Source organism: Lagenorhynchus albirostris, chromosome 19 (genome assembly GCF_949774975.1).
Source record: "Lagenorhynchus albirostris chromosome 19, mLagAlb1.1, whole genome shotgun sequence".
NCBI lineage: Eukaryota > Metazoa > Chordata > Mammalia > Artiodactyla > Delphinidae > Lagenorhynchus > Lagenorhynchus albirostris.
The window spans coordinates 43,283,581-43,300,741 of record NC_083113.1 but is presented as its reverse complement, the minus strand read 5'-3'; the positions used below and the strand labels follow the sequence as shown (position 1 = coordinate 43,300,741).

The following is a 17,161-nucleotide window of genomic DNA, read 5'->3' as shown; positions in this document are numbered from 1 at the left end:
TTCCCACCTCCAGAGATCATGAATCAGTAGTAGTAATGGCAGCCCAGGAAATATGCATTTCAGAAAACATGCCAAGAGATTACAATACAGGTGGTACAAGGAATAGAATTTGAAAAACACTGCTCTCCATTCCTAAGAATGGTCTTAACTACATACTATACTACCAAGGAAAAAAAATAGCAACAAGAAGCAATTTGTAGACTTCTAGACATTATAACTCCCCCACAATTTTATTTGTCTTAAATATAATGGGTGTTCTCACAGTGCTGTGCAGAAGTGGGTTATGCCTCCTGGATACAAGGTGCATCTCTTGTACAAATGGGAACATCCCTTGAATCAAATGTTGACCTCTGAAAGCAATCGTTTCTGGACATGTTCAATATACCAAACAAGCCATGCTTAGTTCAAATTTTACCTTAATTACACAAGTGAAGATTCAAGAATGGATAGTACATGTGTTAGGAGGGGAGGACAAACAAACCAACAGTGCTCACAAAGCATTTAAGGAACTATTTCATGCCCCCTTCATAAACAATTCAACAGTTCAGAGTAGCAGAGTGCAGCAAGACGGAAGCGTTAATTTACACAGGCACTCTGGATGGCAGAGCAACAGGTGGCAGATACCATCAAGCAATCTCTTGAACTGAAAGAATTCTTGTGTATAGGCCAACTTTAATTGCTCTGTCATATGAGTTCAGTAATACCAGCTCAATGAGGAAAGGGAAGCAAGAAGCTAAGAGGAAAAAAGGAAAGAGCATTGCCTCCATGATGTTCTGGGTGACAACTAACTGCTGTCCCTTTAAATTAGAGGGTAGGGGAAGTCAAGGAAAATAGCGAGAAAAAAGTGGGGGAATAAGGGAGATGAACCATCCAGCTTGTGGGAAGCAAAAAGGCTTTCATATTTTCTTCCTGGTACATTATGCAGTACACATTAAGGTTTTCAAATATTTAATCTTTTGTTTTTGTCGTATCACTGTGTGAATGGGAAGGGTGTGTAGGCCTATTTGAGCCTACACCATAGGGGAATAGGGACAGAAAGGCCTGTTCCAGTCAGTTACTCAATTGTTCCAGTCTACAACTCATTCTAAGACTTGCAAGAGTAAACCGACCTTCCAATTCTTTTTCCAACACAGAAGCAATTATTATCATCTATACTATTAAATGTAAGAATAAGAAATACTTTTCTACAACTGAACCTATAAACTAATTTCTTTCAAAGCAATATGGGGCATGGCTTTAGAGTTTCAGTTTTTTAGAAAAGCGAATAGAAGCATGAACAAAACGTTCCTACTGTTCAAGACTCAGCTATTCTTTTTTCCTGAGATGGTACTGAGTCCAAATTCCTGAAAAACAGGATTTTTGTTTGGGGGAAAAGTAAACACTTCTCTTGTTACAATACATTTAAAAAAAAAAAGCAATTTTATTTGAGTAAATAGAAATATAAACACTTGAAAGACACAAGAGAAACAGAGGACTTCTTACCTTGCCATCACTTCTAGGTTTAAGGTCATTCTGTTTAAAGAGGAAAACAAATAATATTTTAAGACACATCTAAACGAACTCTCATTACCTGCTTATTTCTAACTTTGGAACATGAGACTACACTCTGGTAGTAATTCCCTGGGAGATGCCAGGGTCTACAGAAGGGTACTGCCCACTCCCCCACCCCTGCACCCCTGACTCTGAGCGCATCAGGGTCCCTTGTTAGAATGGTATGGTTTTAAAAGTCCATGGTTACCACTTTTAGCAATGAATTTGCAAGACCAAACTACTATTTTAGGTAGAGATATTAACTGCATTACAAAAAAATCAATCAAAAATAATCCCACCTCCAAAATCAGTTCCTTTTCATAGACACTATATGTGTTGATTTACAGACAAGAAGCTCTATCTTAGCACAGTAAGGCTAGATGATTTTGGAGAAAATTTAGCCTAATGGCTGGGTTGAACGAATTTCCATTTTAGTAACTCATTCCCTCATCATGATCTGTGGCTGTTGGATAGCTTCCTCTCTCTACAAGCACTCCTAGAGCTCAGCTAATTCTTACCGGATGCACATCACCAATATAGTACTGTTTGAGCATTTCTCTGGCATCAGAGGAGTGGCCTACATCTTCAAAACTTTCAGTTGCATCTCCACCAGCTTGTTCCAGCAGAACCTCTTCTCCGCCAGGATGCTACAAGGAAAAGATATTTACTGAAGAGAGGGCTGTCTGAAAAGCTAACTAATGTAAGCTACTTCCTCCTCGCCTCTCCTCTTTTCCCCTTTCTCCCTTTAATGGCAGCAATGGGACGAATCAGCACTGCATACCCCATGACAGGATGCAATGGGGAGAACACACGGAACTCCTGTGTCTTTTGGCCAAAAATGCATAATGTGGGTTTAACTGTGAGGAAACCTAGGACAATCGCAAATTGAGAGAGATTCTATGAAACGACAAGCTGTGACCTCCAAAAATATCAAGGTTAGGAAAGCCAAAGAAAGAATATTATTCTATTCCTGCAACTTTTCTGTAAGTTTGAAATGGTTTCAAACTTTAAAGCTAAATAAATAAATAATACCAACATAATTGCCTCTATACCTAGAAAGTAGATTCTATCTATAACTTACATGCTATATACCTTGGATAAGTTATTAAGAAATTGAGATGTCTTTGTTTCCTTATTTGTAAAATGGAGACAATATGAGTACCTATCTTTACTATTGTGAGTACTATATGAGATAAGGATAGGAAATACTCTGTACTCAACAAGAGAAAGGTATAGTTAGTATAATGTGCTACCATCTATCATTTTAAAAAGCAGATACACATATGCATGCATATGCATAAAATCTCTCCGGAAACATTTAAGGGAACCTGGTGGCTGGGAGACAGGTGCAAGGAAGACTTTTCACTGTACACCCTACCGAAATTGGTTTCGCAAGTACAGTATTACCTACTCAGAAAATAATTTTTTAAAAATTGCATTTAGCACAGTCCCTGACTTAAACACTCAATAAACATTTACTTACAACTAGCAAGTTTAGAATTTACACTATTAGACATATATAGATTTATATTTTTGGAATATCAAGTAATGCTTTTAAGTAGTTACTTTTTATAACAACCTTTTAAGCAGGAATAATATTATCATCCCTATTTTAAAGATGAATTCAACAGAAGCACAAAAACTCTAAGTGTAACCTCCCAGTCAGTCACTTGCCTCTGAGCTCTGTGAGGATAAGGAAACTTCTATTTTTGGCTCCTAAAAGGTCTCCACCCAGTGATGGGTCTCCCACCCCAGCATTAAGCATGCTGTTTTGAAGCAAGAGTTAGACAGCTGCCACTCATCTGTTGTTACATCTGAACCCTCTCAGCCCTGGTAAGCTATTATTTTTGGAACTGCGTCCCAACTTGCTCTATGTACCTAAACTATGGACGACATCTTTTCCTTATGACACATCCCAACTATTATGCTGCCTTTTCAGAGTAAAAGGATAACAAAATGTCTTAGTGGTTTGAGATATTCCAGAGAATGGCTGAGTTTATGACTCCCTACATAGCTCTTTCTACAACTACAAAGTATTTTCATTTTCACCAATCTCCCATCATAAAGAAATAAATAAGCAACTCTTTTATACTTTTTTTTCCTACTGTATGGGGAAAAAAAGAATAAGGAATCAACTACAGCTTTATAACAGAAATAAGTACAGTTAGTTAACATTTTGGTACATACAACTGTTTTTCCTGTCCATTCAATCATTTCAATTATTATGCTTCAATTTTTATTGAGTACTTACAATTTAATGTACTAGGCAGTGATGAAAGGTTTTGTGTCTTCATAAAAATAAGTTCATATGGTATATACTGTTTTATAGCCTGCTTTTTATTTTTCATAGAGGCCAAGGAGGGTCAGAGTGGTCAAAAAAAAGGGTTCAGTAAAATAACTCTCACTCCAAAATGTGGTCTTAATACAGATGGTTTAGAGCAAGCAAAAATATTTCAGGGAACCCTTCGTTACTGTTTTAGAACTCTATAAACTTCAGACATTATTTAAAATCAAATAGCACCAGAGGCAATGCACTAGGCCTGAGGCCACAGCAGAGCCCAGGCCAGCCCTGAGCCAAGATAATGCCCAGGCTGCAGGACAGGAGAAGTCCCTGAGGAGAATCCCGAGAGGAGCCCCAGTGCCCCAGGGAGGAGAAGCCCCGTGACCCTGGTCGGACTGGCTCTCAGTGGGCTGCTCAACTCCAACATGAGCCTGGGTGGTCCAACCCATCTTTATCATCACCTGGGGGTGTGATCCGCCACTAGGTGTCTATCCTACTGCAGAGTGACAAGAAGCTCAACCAGGAGCAAATATCTGAAATTAATTAATTAATTCAAAGCACAGTCCTCAGGGAAAATGGAAATTATATTCCCAAACAGTCCTTGACATAAAAATATTACTTCAACAACCCAGAGGATGGAGTTTTCAAAAAAAAAAAAAGGAAAATAATACCACCTTCTCCTACAACTGATCCCACGATGCTCACAGATGTGATGAAAGAGAATGTCACAAATGTCCTCACTGTGATTCTTATTGGTGGATGGATCAACATGACATTCTTAGGCTTTATCACAAAGTGCTATTTCCAATGACCCTATGTAAGCTTATGCTACAGAAAGGAATCGAACTACCCATTATTAATAGCTGCATCCTGGTACTTCTGCTGTGTATTTGGGCTTCAGAGCATTCACTCTCCAAATGTGGGATAATGCCAATGACCAATCAGGAATGATGGAGACACAGATGACTGCAGCAGCCATGGCCATGCCCACCACAGATACCAAGAAAGCTTTCAAGACAAAGTGAAAAGTTTTGGAGCTAACAGATCACCAGAGGGCACCAGGTGATGCAAAGAGGAGCACATGGCCAAACGCCTCCACTTGGAAGGCATATTCAAAAATGAATTACGGACCTCTTTTTTTGTGTGTGTGTGCGGTACGCAGGCCTCTCACTGTTGTGGCCTCTCCCGTTGCAGAGCACAGGCTCCGGACGCGCAGGCTCAGCGGCCATGGCTCACAGGCCCAGCCGCTCCGCGGCACGTGGGATCTTCCTGCACCGGGGCACGAACCCGCGTCCCCTGCATCGGCAGGCGGACTCTCAACCACTGTGCCACCAGGGAAGCCCTAAAGACCTCTTTTTGAAGGTCAACCAGGGATTAGCTGTTGGGAACTTGGAGTAGTCCTTAACCTTTTAACTTTTGTTTGCACTGGAGACTCACAGAATAAAAAGGAAAATGCATGAACTGGTGCGTATGCAACAAGGATCATTCTTGTCTGACCCAGGTTCTTTTTTATGTTTGAAACTAGAAGAAACGAGGCCTGTGTGCTGGGTGACTTATAAGGAAAGAGCTATCTTTTAAATGTTTTTAAATTTCCTTCTGGTGCCTGTAGAAATGAAAGGCAGAGAAGGGGGGAAACTCAAGCTAGTGATAATATATAAAAACTTAGCAAAAATTCAACCTTTGGAAGAAACATTGCCAATTATAACTAATTATCATGTGCAATCAGCCTGACTTCTAGACCACAGTAAACTCCCGTTTTCTTGGGATCCGAATACCCTGTATTTTTATGCTTAACTTATGTGCTAGTATTTTTATAACTTCCTTTAAAAAACTAATAATTTTCATTACTGAAAATTTAGAAACTATGTATGAGCAAAAGAAGTCTCTGTATTGTTCATTTTGAGCCTACAGAATGACATAAAGAGCAAATGTGTCAAAACTTTATTCAAATAAACTCTTTTTCAGAGTGAATACTCAGGACCAGGACAGACTTAGCAAACCTTCTATATCTCTTAATACTGTCCAGGGAAAGCTGATGACCCTGATATACTGCTGGATTCTCAAGTGCCTTCAGGATGACCAAAGATAGGTTAAATATGGGAGATTCTTGATCTGGATCTCAGAATATATCAAATCCACCAGGGGAAAAAAAAGAAATCAGTGGTTCTGTACTGTATGTAACCACTCAGTTGAACTAAAGACCCAGTTATTCTGGATATGAGAGTTTACATATTGTTATAAGAAGGAAGAGCAATTGCTGGCAGATACAAAGATAACGGGTGCCCAGGGATAATTCTGTCTGAATTAAATGTCCTAGGGAAGTGGCAGTGTGCCATTCTATACCAACAGTTAAATGTAATTTGCATGTTGAGTACTGTAATCAAAACTGGGGAAATCAGAATAATATCTGTGGATTGTATCAGTATCAATATCTTGAGTTGTTTTGTACAACTACAGTTGTGCAAAATTTTACCAGTACAAGGAAATGGGTAAAAAGTACAAAGGATCTCTCTATTATTTCTTTTATAACTGCATATGAATCTTGTTATCTCAATAAAAATTTCATTCTAAAAAAATAAAATCAATTCCCTAAGTATATACTAGAGAAATGTGTATACATATATGAACTTATACACACACACAAATGATCATAGCATCATTATTCATTATGACCCTAAACCTGAAACAACCCAATATCCATAAGGAGAATATAAATAAACTGAGGTATAATCATACAATAGAATCCTAATCAGCTATGAAAAAGAATGAGGCACTGCAATATGCACAAAAGAATATAATATATTGAACCAAAGATGCCAGACACAAAACAATATATACTGTGACACTCATTTGTAAAAAGTTCAAAACGAGGGATTTCCCTGGTGGTCCAGTGGTTAAGACTCCGAGCTCCCAATGCAGCGAGCACAGATTCAATCCCTGGTTGGAACTAAGATCCTGCATGCCACACGGTGCTGCCAAAAAAAAAAGAAAGAAAAGAAAAGAAAGGAAAAGGGCAAAATGAATCTATAGTGTTAAAGTCAAGAGAGCTAGTACCTCTGGGAATGAGGAAGGAGGCAGTGATTGGGAGGGTCTACAAGGAGAAGTTCCAGGATGTTATAATGTCCTAGATGGTGGTTATCCAAATGTGGTCACTTACTAGAGTGACACCATATGGCTAAATTTTAGGAATATATAAATAGTGGGAAAATAAGTTCCAAAATACCACAGACACAACTGCCTTTGCGTATACTCTAGGTATAGTCAAATGATCTTTGACAAGGGTGCCAGGACCACTCAACAGGGAAAGGACAGTCGCTTCAACAAATAGTACTGGGAAAACTGACTATTCACATGCAAAAGAGTGAAGATGGACCCTTAACTTACATCGCATACAAAAATGAACTCTTAATGGATTAAAGACCTAAACATAAGACCCAAAACTATAAAATTAGGGGAAAATCTTTTATGACATTGGACTTAGTGATACTTTCTTGGATATGACATCAAAAGCAAAAGCAACAAAAGCAAAAGTTGACAAATGGGATTATATCAAACTTAAAAAGTTTTATACATCAAAGGACACAATCAACAGTGAAAAGACAACCAACAGAACAAAAGATATGTAAATCATAAGGGGTTAATATCCAGAGTATATGAAGAACTCCTAAAATTCAACAACAAATCAAATAACCTGATTATACAATGGGCAGAAGAGTTGAATAGACATTTCTCTGAAGATGACACACAAATGACCAACAAGCATATGAAGAGATGCTCAACATCAGTAGTCACTGGGGAAATGCAAATCAAAACCACAATGAAATACCACCTCCCACCCATTAGGATATCTATCATCAAAAAACCAGAAAATAACAAGTGTTGATTTGGACATAAGAAATTATAACCCTGGGAATGTAAAACAGTGCAACCACCAGCACCATCTATTTCAGAACTTTTTGTCTTGTAAAACTAAAACTCTATGGGGACTTCCTGGCAGTCCAGTGACTAAGACTCCTTGCTCCCAGGACTTCCCTGGTGGTGCAGTGATTAAGAATCTGCCTGCCGGTGCGGGGGATATGGGTTCAATCCCTGGTCTGGGAAGATCCCACGTGCCGCAGAGCAACTAGGCCCCTGCACCACAACTGCTGAGCCTGCATGCTGCAACTACTAAAGCCCACATGCCTAGAGCCCATGTTCTGCAACAAGAGAAGCCACCGCAATAAAAAGCCCACGTACCGCAACGAAGTGTAGCCCCTGCTTGCCACAACTAGAGAAAGCACACGCACAGCAACAGAGACCCAACACAGCCCAAAAAATTAATTAATTAATTATTTTTTAAAAAGCCTCTGTGCTCCCAATGCAGGGGGCATGGGTTCGAGCCCTGGTCAGGGAACTAAGATCCCGCAAATCACAGGGTATGGCCAAAACAAAACAACTCTATGCCCATTAAAAGCTTTTTTTTGATTTAATATCTCTTTCATCTAATATTATTATAGCCACCTCTACTCTTATTTTGTTACTATTTGCATGGAATATGATTCCATTCTTTCACTTTCAACCTATTAGTGTCTCTGAATCTAAAGTGAGTCTCCTACAGATGGCATATAGTTAGACCACGTATTTTTATCCATTCTGCCAATCTCTGTCTTTTGACTGGAGAGTTTAATCCATTTACATTGAAAGTAACTGCTGATATGGAAGGGCTTACTCCATCAAAATGCCAGAGGACATTATCAAGAAAGTGAAAAGACAACCTACTGAATGGGAGAAAATATTTGCAAGTCACATATCTAATCAAGGATTAATATCCATAATATATAAAGAAATCTAACTTAACAAAAAGACAAACAATCCAATTTAAAAATGGGCAAAAAACTTGAATAGTCGTTTCTCCCAAGAAGATACAGAGAACGAATAAGCACATGAAAGGATGCTTAACATCATTAGTCATTAGGGAAATGCAAATTGAACCACAAAAAGATACCAGTTTACACCTGCTAGGATGGCTATGACTGAAAAACAGAAAAATTACAAGTGTTCCATGAAGAAGTTAGAACCCTCATCCATTGCTGGTGGGAATGTAAAATGGTACAGCTGCTGTGGAAAACAGTTTGGAGTGTCTTCAAAAAGCTAATTATAATATAATTAGCATACGACCCAGCAATTTCACTGCTAGGTATATATCCAAATGAACTGGAAACAAAGACTCAAACAGACACTTGTATGCCATTGTTCACTGTAGTATTGTTCACAAAAGCCAACAGGTGGAGACAACCCAGGTGTCCACTGAAGAATGGATGAACAAACAAAACGTGGTATACACATATCATGGAATACTATTCAGCCTTAAAAAGGAGTGAAATCCTGATACATGCTACAACATAGATGAACCCTGAAGACATTATTCTAAGTGAAATAAGTCAGACAAAAACGACAAATACTGTATGATTCCATCTACATGTGGTACCTAGAACAGTAAAATTCACAGAGACATAAGGTAGAAAAGTGATTACCAGTGGCTGGGAGGAGGTAGCAATGGGAAGTTATTGTTTAATGGGCACAGTTTCAATTTGGGATGATGAAAAATTTCTGGAAACAGCTGATGGTGATAGACACACAACAGTGTGAATGTACTTAATGCCATTGAACCGTACACTTAAAAATGGTTAAAATAGTAAATTTTATGTTATGTATATTTTACCATAATAAAAATAAAAATTTAAAAACCTAAACATGCTAAGTAAAAGAGGCCAGATACAAAAGGACAAATATTGTATGATTCTACTTATATCAGGTAGCTAGAATAGGCAAATTCATAGAGACACAAAGTAAATTAGAGGTTGTATCAGGGGCTTGGGAAGAGTGATGAGAGGGTAGTTATTGCCTAATGGTTACAGAGTTTCTGTTTGGGGTAATGAAATAGTTTTAGAAATAGATAGTGATGTTGGTTGCACAAACTGTGAATGCGATTAATGCCACCTAATAGTACAGTTAAAAATGGTTAAAATGGCAAATTTTTATGTTACATATATTTTACCACATACACACACAAAGCTAGGTTTACATACCTATAATTAACATAAGCCCAAAAGTTTACTTTTGTCTGAATCACAGCAAAACAAAACAAATAAGACCAAGAGTCTGGAGGTTATCCTCAGTCACCTAGATTGGTTGGTTACCAGTGCTATTCAAATCTATTGGACAATCATAAGTTTCTCCCTATTTTTATTAAGTAAACCTAATATAAGGCAGTACACATTTCCCATTTTTTCTAGGATCTACTTTGCTTTTAAATCTCATATGAATTTGTAAAAACGATTCTTTTGAACTGGATAGGCTTTGTGTTTTAAGACTAATGGATCTTGTCTCAGCTTTTAATGCATGAGCAATTATATAACACTACAAATATTTCAAATAAACTATATGGCAACCAAGATCATAAACTTTCAATTGATGAAACAATGCCTGTGATCGATTCATTTCTATCTCAGACCAGCAATAATCAAGTGAAATACTTTAGATACAAAGGAAACTTTGTAATGTCCTCTTGGGAAGGCTTTTAGTGGGTCAATTGTCCACGGAATATGTGGTAGGGAGCAGGGGAAGCCTTTTGGCTTTTCCTTAAGTTCATTTACTAAGTATTACTGAAAGGAGGACAGAAACTTTATGTTTTAATATAGAAAAGAAAGAGGACAAATTGCTAACAGAAAATAATACTTCCAGATTACTAATTCTATGGAAAGGATAGGGGACAGATGGGCAGAAAAGAGGAGAATGTGAAGAATGACAAACAGTTACAGGATAAAAATCTTACTGGGAAAAAATTACACAAATTCTCTGTGAATGGAAATTCCATGCTGATGTAATAAAAATGTAACAATAGGGGGCTTCTCTGGTGGCGCAGTGGTTGAGAGTCTGCCTGCCGATGCAGGGGACACGGGTTCGTGCCCCGGTCTGGGAAGATCCCACATGCCGCAGAGCGGCTGGGCCTGTGAGCCATGGCCGCTGAGCCTGCGCATCCGGAGCCTGTGCTCTGCAACGGGAGAGGCCACAACAGTGAGAGGCCCGCGTACTGCAAAAGATCACCTGACTTGGAAAATGAAATCTAGAAACATTAAGATTACAGAAGCTGCAAAATTAGGCCAGCCTACCCAAAGAGATTAGCAGAATACCTCATCAAAATAAGATACGGATGTTAAAGTTTTGGAGAGGACAAAAACTACTTCCTAAAAAACGGTCTGACAACTCAGAAAAAGATAATAGACCTGGGTGGTGAACAGCAGGAAATGGTGCAGGTCCATAGGTATTTGCATTTGGATTAGAAAGAACCTAGCAAGGCAGGGGTGTCACCTAGGAGAGGTTAACTTGATGGCTGCCAGAAATGGTGTAACCTTGGCAGTCACAATTGCTCACGGTCTGAATTTCAGGTCTGCAGATCTGAACATAACTTATTCCCACCAGATTACATACCCTTATCCCCACTGTACTAGGTACCACTGCTACAGATTCTCACAATTCCTTAGGCATCTTCATGGTACTATCACAATTGCAATTATTTATTTAATGTCTTTCTTCTTCCACTAGACTATAAGCTCCCTGAGAACAGGGACCATGGTTGTCTTATTCATGGCTGTATTCCTGAACATAGCATAGAACCTGGAACATAGTGAGATCTAGGGGGCGCTCACTCTGCCCTCCTTCCCTCCCATCTGCCCTCTCTCCCTCTCTGGCATGTATGCTGCACGAATAAATAAACCAAAGTCGATTTGTGATCAGGGCAGCTCACCTAGACAGTGCTGGAGTTTAAATTTTGCCTCATCTTCTTTCTAGCCTTCCCTAGGACCAACCACTTGAGATCGTTCAAGGAAAGACAGCATACTTTCTACAGATTTGGTAATTCCACAAGCTAGATAACGATCAAATTGCACTTTTTTTTGACCAGCCTTGGAGAAATCCAGTAAGAATTGTTATTAGTCAGACACTGAAGCTTTCAAGGGGTACCCTAGGGTGGCACCAAACAGAGCCTGCATTCTCCATCTTTCCAAAAGGAAGACCACTCTACCTTACACGACAATTGCTTGTACACAGATCTCATCTTCCCAGCAAGTCCAAAGCATCTAATTCACCTTTAAATCTTCAGAGCATGCGCTAGTTAGTAAGCACTCAAAAGATGCTACAGGAAACAATATAATTTTTTATTATTAATAAAAATAACCACTAACACTTACTGAACTCTTTATGCCAGGTACCATGATAAGTCTATATGAATTACCTAAATCAATTGTCTCAACAACAACCCTGTGAAGTAGGTACTATTATCTCCCTTGAGGAGATGGAAAAAGGCCTTTACAGAGCACAACTGCCCAAGGTTACGGTAAAGTAGGAAACTGAACAAGACTCTTGAACCCCAAAGCCCACACCCAGCCATTAAAATGTGTTATATATATATCGCCAAATGTGTGTGTATATATGTATGTATGTGTATATATATATATATATGTGTGTGTGTGTGTGTGTGTGTATATCACCAAAATTCTCTTCAAAAGACACTTAAGAAAATGTAAAGGCAAAATACAGACTGTGAGAAAATACTCGCAATGCGTATTTCTGAAAGGACTTGCATCCAAAATATATAAAGACTGCTTTCAAGTCAATAATAAGAAAACAAACCAATTAAAAATGAGCAAGACTGAACAGACACTTTACAAGACATGCAAATGGCCAATTAGCCCATGAAGATACTCAACATCATTAGTCATCAGGCAAATGTAAGTTAAAACCATTATTATATATCAGCACACATCCATTAGAGTGCTTAAAAGTAAATCACTGACAAAACGTGTCAATGAGGATGTGGAGAAACTGGAAAACTAATGTATTGCTGGTGCGACTGGGAAAAGGTCTGGCAGTTGCTTAAAAAGTAAAACAAAGACAAAAACAAAAAAATATGACCCAGCAATCTCACTCCTAGCTATTTACCCAAGAGGAATGAAAACATATGTCCACACAAAGATTTGTACGTGGGCTTCCCTGGTGGCGCAGTGGTTGAGAGTCCGTCTGCTGATGCAGGGGACACGGGTTCGTGCCCCAGTCCGGGAGGATCCCACATGCCGCGGAGCGGCTGGGCCCATGAGCCATGGCCGCTGAGCCTGTGCGTCCGGAGCCTGTGCTCCGCAACGGGAGAGGCCACAGCAGTGAGGCCCGCGTACCGCAAAAAAAAAAAAAAAGATTTGTACGTGAAAGTACAAAGCAGGTTTATTCATAATAGCCAAAAACTGGAAACAACCCAAGTGTCAATCAACAGGCAAATAGCTAAATTTTAGTATGGTTACAATGAAATTAGAAGCACTAAATAGGAATAAATTGCAGATACACAGAAAAAATATAGATGAATCTCACAGATATGTTAAGCGAAAGATGTTAGACAAGTAAGAACACATACGGGTCTGCAGTGTTAGAAATCAAATCAGTGGTTGTACGGGAACATAGATGGTAGAAATGTTCTATACAGTGATTGTGATGGTGATTACACAGATGAGACATTTTTCAAAGCTCACTGAACTCCACATATAAAATCTATACATTTTATTATATGTATAGATTTTACATTAGATTACAATAGAGTTGTAATCTAATGTAGAGTTGTAATCTAATGTAGAGTTGTACATTAGATCTCAATAGAGTTGACTTAGGCGGGGGAAAAACTTAGATGGCAAAATATTACTAACAACCCAAATGTTTATAAATATGAGACTGCTTAAACAAATCATAATCAGTCCAACAAATTTTATGAAGAATAAAGAAGTATTCCAGGTATGGATATGGAAAGACTCCTGAGATATACAGTTACATGAAAAAAGCAAGGCATATTTCAGCAGGCATTGTATGCTGTTACCTTATGGGTGAAAAAAAAAAAAGAGTGGGAGGAACTACATTCACTTTTGCTTGTACATGCAAAACAAAACTCTGGAAGGATTCACAAACAGCAGTAGATAACTTTAGGAGGAGGTCGAACTGGGCAGATGGGAGGAAGGCTTTTCACAATGTACCCGTATGACCTATTCAAAAAATGAAAAAATTACCTGGGCTCCAGAAAAAAGGTACTAATTCTAACTTCCCTCTATCACATTCCCAATCCTTCCAAATTATATCTAAGATGTGGAAGAAGCTGGTTGTAAAACAGACCTAATTCCATACTCTATAGCCATGAAAAAAAACTGAGGCAAATTCTAATGTAGTGGGCATAGGTTATCTGGTCAGACTGCCTGAGTTCAAACTCCACCTGTACCACTTAACATTATGACTTTGTGAAAGTTATTTCTCTGCTCCTCAGCTTTCTAATCTCTACAATGGGTTGTTAGAAGGGTTAAAAAAGAAATTACATGTAAGCCACCAGAATAATAAGCACCCAAGAAATACTATTACTATTAAACCAAATCAATTAATAGACACTATAATTCAATTAAGGAATACTATGATTCCATTTCTACTTATACATATCTGTATACATTGGTGTATGCGTGGACGATGTAGAAGGATTCAAACAAATTCTTGGGGTTTAAAGAGTTTTACTTTCTTTCCTTCTGTATTGTTTTTCCCTCCAACCTAGTATTCCCACTTATGCCAACAGTCACTAAAAAATACATAGAAAGCTTTAAAACAGCACTACGTGTTGTTACTCTTTTCAGAAATGGTTAATTATACATAAAACAATGGCTTCCAAACTTTTCTCACTTGTGATACAGTAAGAAAACAAGAATATTAACTGAAACAAAGGTTCACAAAAACATGCTTTGTGAACAAAGGTTTACAAAATCATACTTACCCTTGCTAAGAGAGGTGCACTTTGATATGTTCTAGTCAATGTCATAAGATATTGTAACCATTTTTATGTGATTTTCTTTCTAAACAGAGGTTCACAAAAGCTATACTTGACCTGTCCCCTCCTTGATCATACTGACCTCATCTAATACTCTCCAGCTACCATAACCTCCCTCACTGTTCGTCAAACACACTAGATATACTTACACCTCAAGGCCTTTGAACTTGCTCCCTCTGCCAGGAAAGCTCTTCCTGCAGATATCCACATGGCCAGCTCCCTTAACAGAAAGCCTTTACTCTAGTCATCTTCTTAATCAAGCTATTTCTGGCCATCATACCTAAAATTTCAACCCCTCATCTTCACGCCCTCACCCCATACATGTCCACAGACCTCTTCCCTGCTTTATTTTTCTCCTTAGCACTTAACATAGCATATATTTTAGTTATTTACTCTGCTTATTTTCTGCTTCCCATAGATGGTAATCTCCATGAGGGCATAAATGCTTAACTCTCCGCTGCTGCATCCTCAGCACCTAGAACAGTATCTGGCACTTAGTAGACACTTGATAAATATTTGAATGAGTAAGTGAATGAATGACTAGACTTGGAGTGAGGAAGAACACAGGGACAGAGATGCTGGAACAGGTAAGTTAGAATGGCTAACTACAGGTAAAGATTGGCAACTCAAGCTTGAAGGGCCGCCCCTGGCACACCTGTGATGTCTCTGGCTCCATCAGCATGTGGTAAACCAGGCTGGGAACCACTATTAAAGATTAAACTCATGTCCACTACACGCACTAAGTGTTCCTTCCAAGTTCATTATCTATTCTGAATCAATCAAGAAGAAACTGGGGGGGAAATGAAACCACAAATGAAAAACATTACTGGCCCATTATGAACTATGCTTTACCAGGCATGCTACAAGCCACACTTGAAACTTATTATGAGGCATACATCAAAGGACATAGCTAAGCCTAGAATTCCAAAGTAATACTGTGTAGACAAGAGAAACCAAGGTATTTATCTAAAGCACACCCTGCCACTAATCAACTGTCTGACCAAAATCTCTCTGAACCGGTTTCTTATATCCCTGTTAAAATAAGGTTCACTACTATCCAACTCACTCTCAACTAGCTAATTTGAGGCTGAAATAACGGGAAAGCACTTTTAAAAGCATAAATGCCATACGCCCTACAAATACAAGAAGTTACTAAATTCTAAGATGTTACCTTATTGTCCACTAGAAAGATTTATTTAAAACAATGTCCTTAAAAAAAAAAAGGGGGGGGACCAAAAATAAAAGGGACTTCCCTGGTAGCGCAGTGGTTAAGAACCCACCGGCCAATGCAGGGAACAAAGGTTTGAGCCCTGGTCGGGGAAGATCCCACGTGCTGTGGAGCAACTAAGCCCGAGCGCCACAACTACTGAACCTGTTCTCTAGAGGCCGCGAGCCACAACTACTGAAGTCCACGCGCCTAGAGCCTGTACTCCGCAACAAGAGAAGCCACCACAATGAGAAGCCCATGCACCGCAAGGAAGAGTAGCCCCCGCTCTCCTCAACTAGAGAAAGCCCGCGAACAGCAACAAAGGCCCAACGCAGCCAAAAATAAATAAATTTTTTAAAAAATTTATTTAAAAAAGTAATAATAAAATGAAACAATATTCTTTTTGGGAAATTTTACGTTTTAAAAGTTTTTATAGATTTATGAATCAGGATGTAGAGCTTTATCCCGTAAGCCCCAAATTAGTAGAAAACAAATTTTGCTAGTACATTTGCTCCAGAAAGAGAATGAAACGAAATGAAACTTTTTCTCAGTTACAGCAGGATTATATTATGCAAGAACTTACAAGGAATTAACCATAAGATTATTAATCTATTACTCAAAATAAAATAATACACACCATAAATAAATAAATAAGCATTTAAAATATCCTAAACCCTCAGGGATTGGGAGTGAGGGGAATGACTGCAAAAAAGCAAGAGGGAACTTTTTAGGGTGATGAAAACACTCTTTCTTAATTGAAGTTGTGATTACATGGGTGAATACATTTGGCAAAACTCATCAAACTGTACATTTTAAATAAGCACAATTTATTGTATGTAAATTACACCTCAGTAGAGTTAAACAAATTGAAAGTCTGTTTCCTTGAAAACAAAACAATCACTCAGTTGTATCAGGGTCTTGAGAACTTGTAAAACCTAATACAAAAAAAAAAAACCCTAATACAACAGGCTTGATTTACAAAAGAGGGTGACAGAACCTGAGTCAATGGCCAAAAAAAAAAAAAAATCAACTCATAACCTCTGGACTCAAGGTCAACTCAAAATAGAAAAAAGAAAGGCAGCATAATGGGGGGAAAGGAGGAGGCATCTCAGCTTCTCGAGAAAATGAAAAGCAAAAAATGATATTACTTCAGAAGGCATAGTGTAAAGGGCAGAGGTTTGGAGCTTTCAGACCTGGGTTCGAATGGCTCTAGGTTGTTAGGTGAGAGACCCTGAGTCTCAGTTTCCCTTTCCGTAAAGTGACT

General features: G+C 38.6%; 1 protein-coding gene and 1 pseudogene across 1 annotated transcript in view; one reads left to right on the top strand and one right to left on the bottom strand.

Annotated features, from left to right (window-relative positions):
- The window catches only part of LOC132509635 (cytochrome b5 type B), a 32,536-nt gene that overhangs the window by 14,861 nt on the left and 514 nt on the right, over positions 1-17,161 (bottom strand). Inside the window, exons 2-3 of the mRNA XM_060130891.1 lie at positions 2,049-2,177; positions 1,483-1,512 (exon numbers count right to left, since the gene is read on the bottom strand). Of these exons, the coding sequence (XP_059986874.1) occupies positions 1,483-1,512; positions 2,049-2,177 (159 nt within the window). The remainder of the gene's footprint in view (positions 1-1,482; positions 1,513-2,048; positions 2,178-17,161) is intronic.
- LOC132510158 (ER membrane protein complex subunit 3-like) lies at positions 2,685-5,890 on the top strand (annotated as a pseudogene).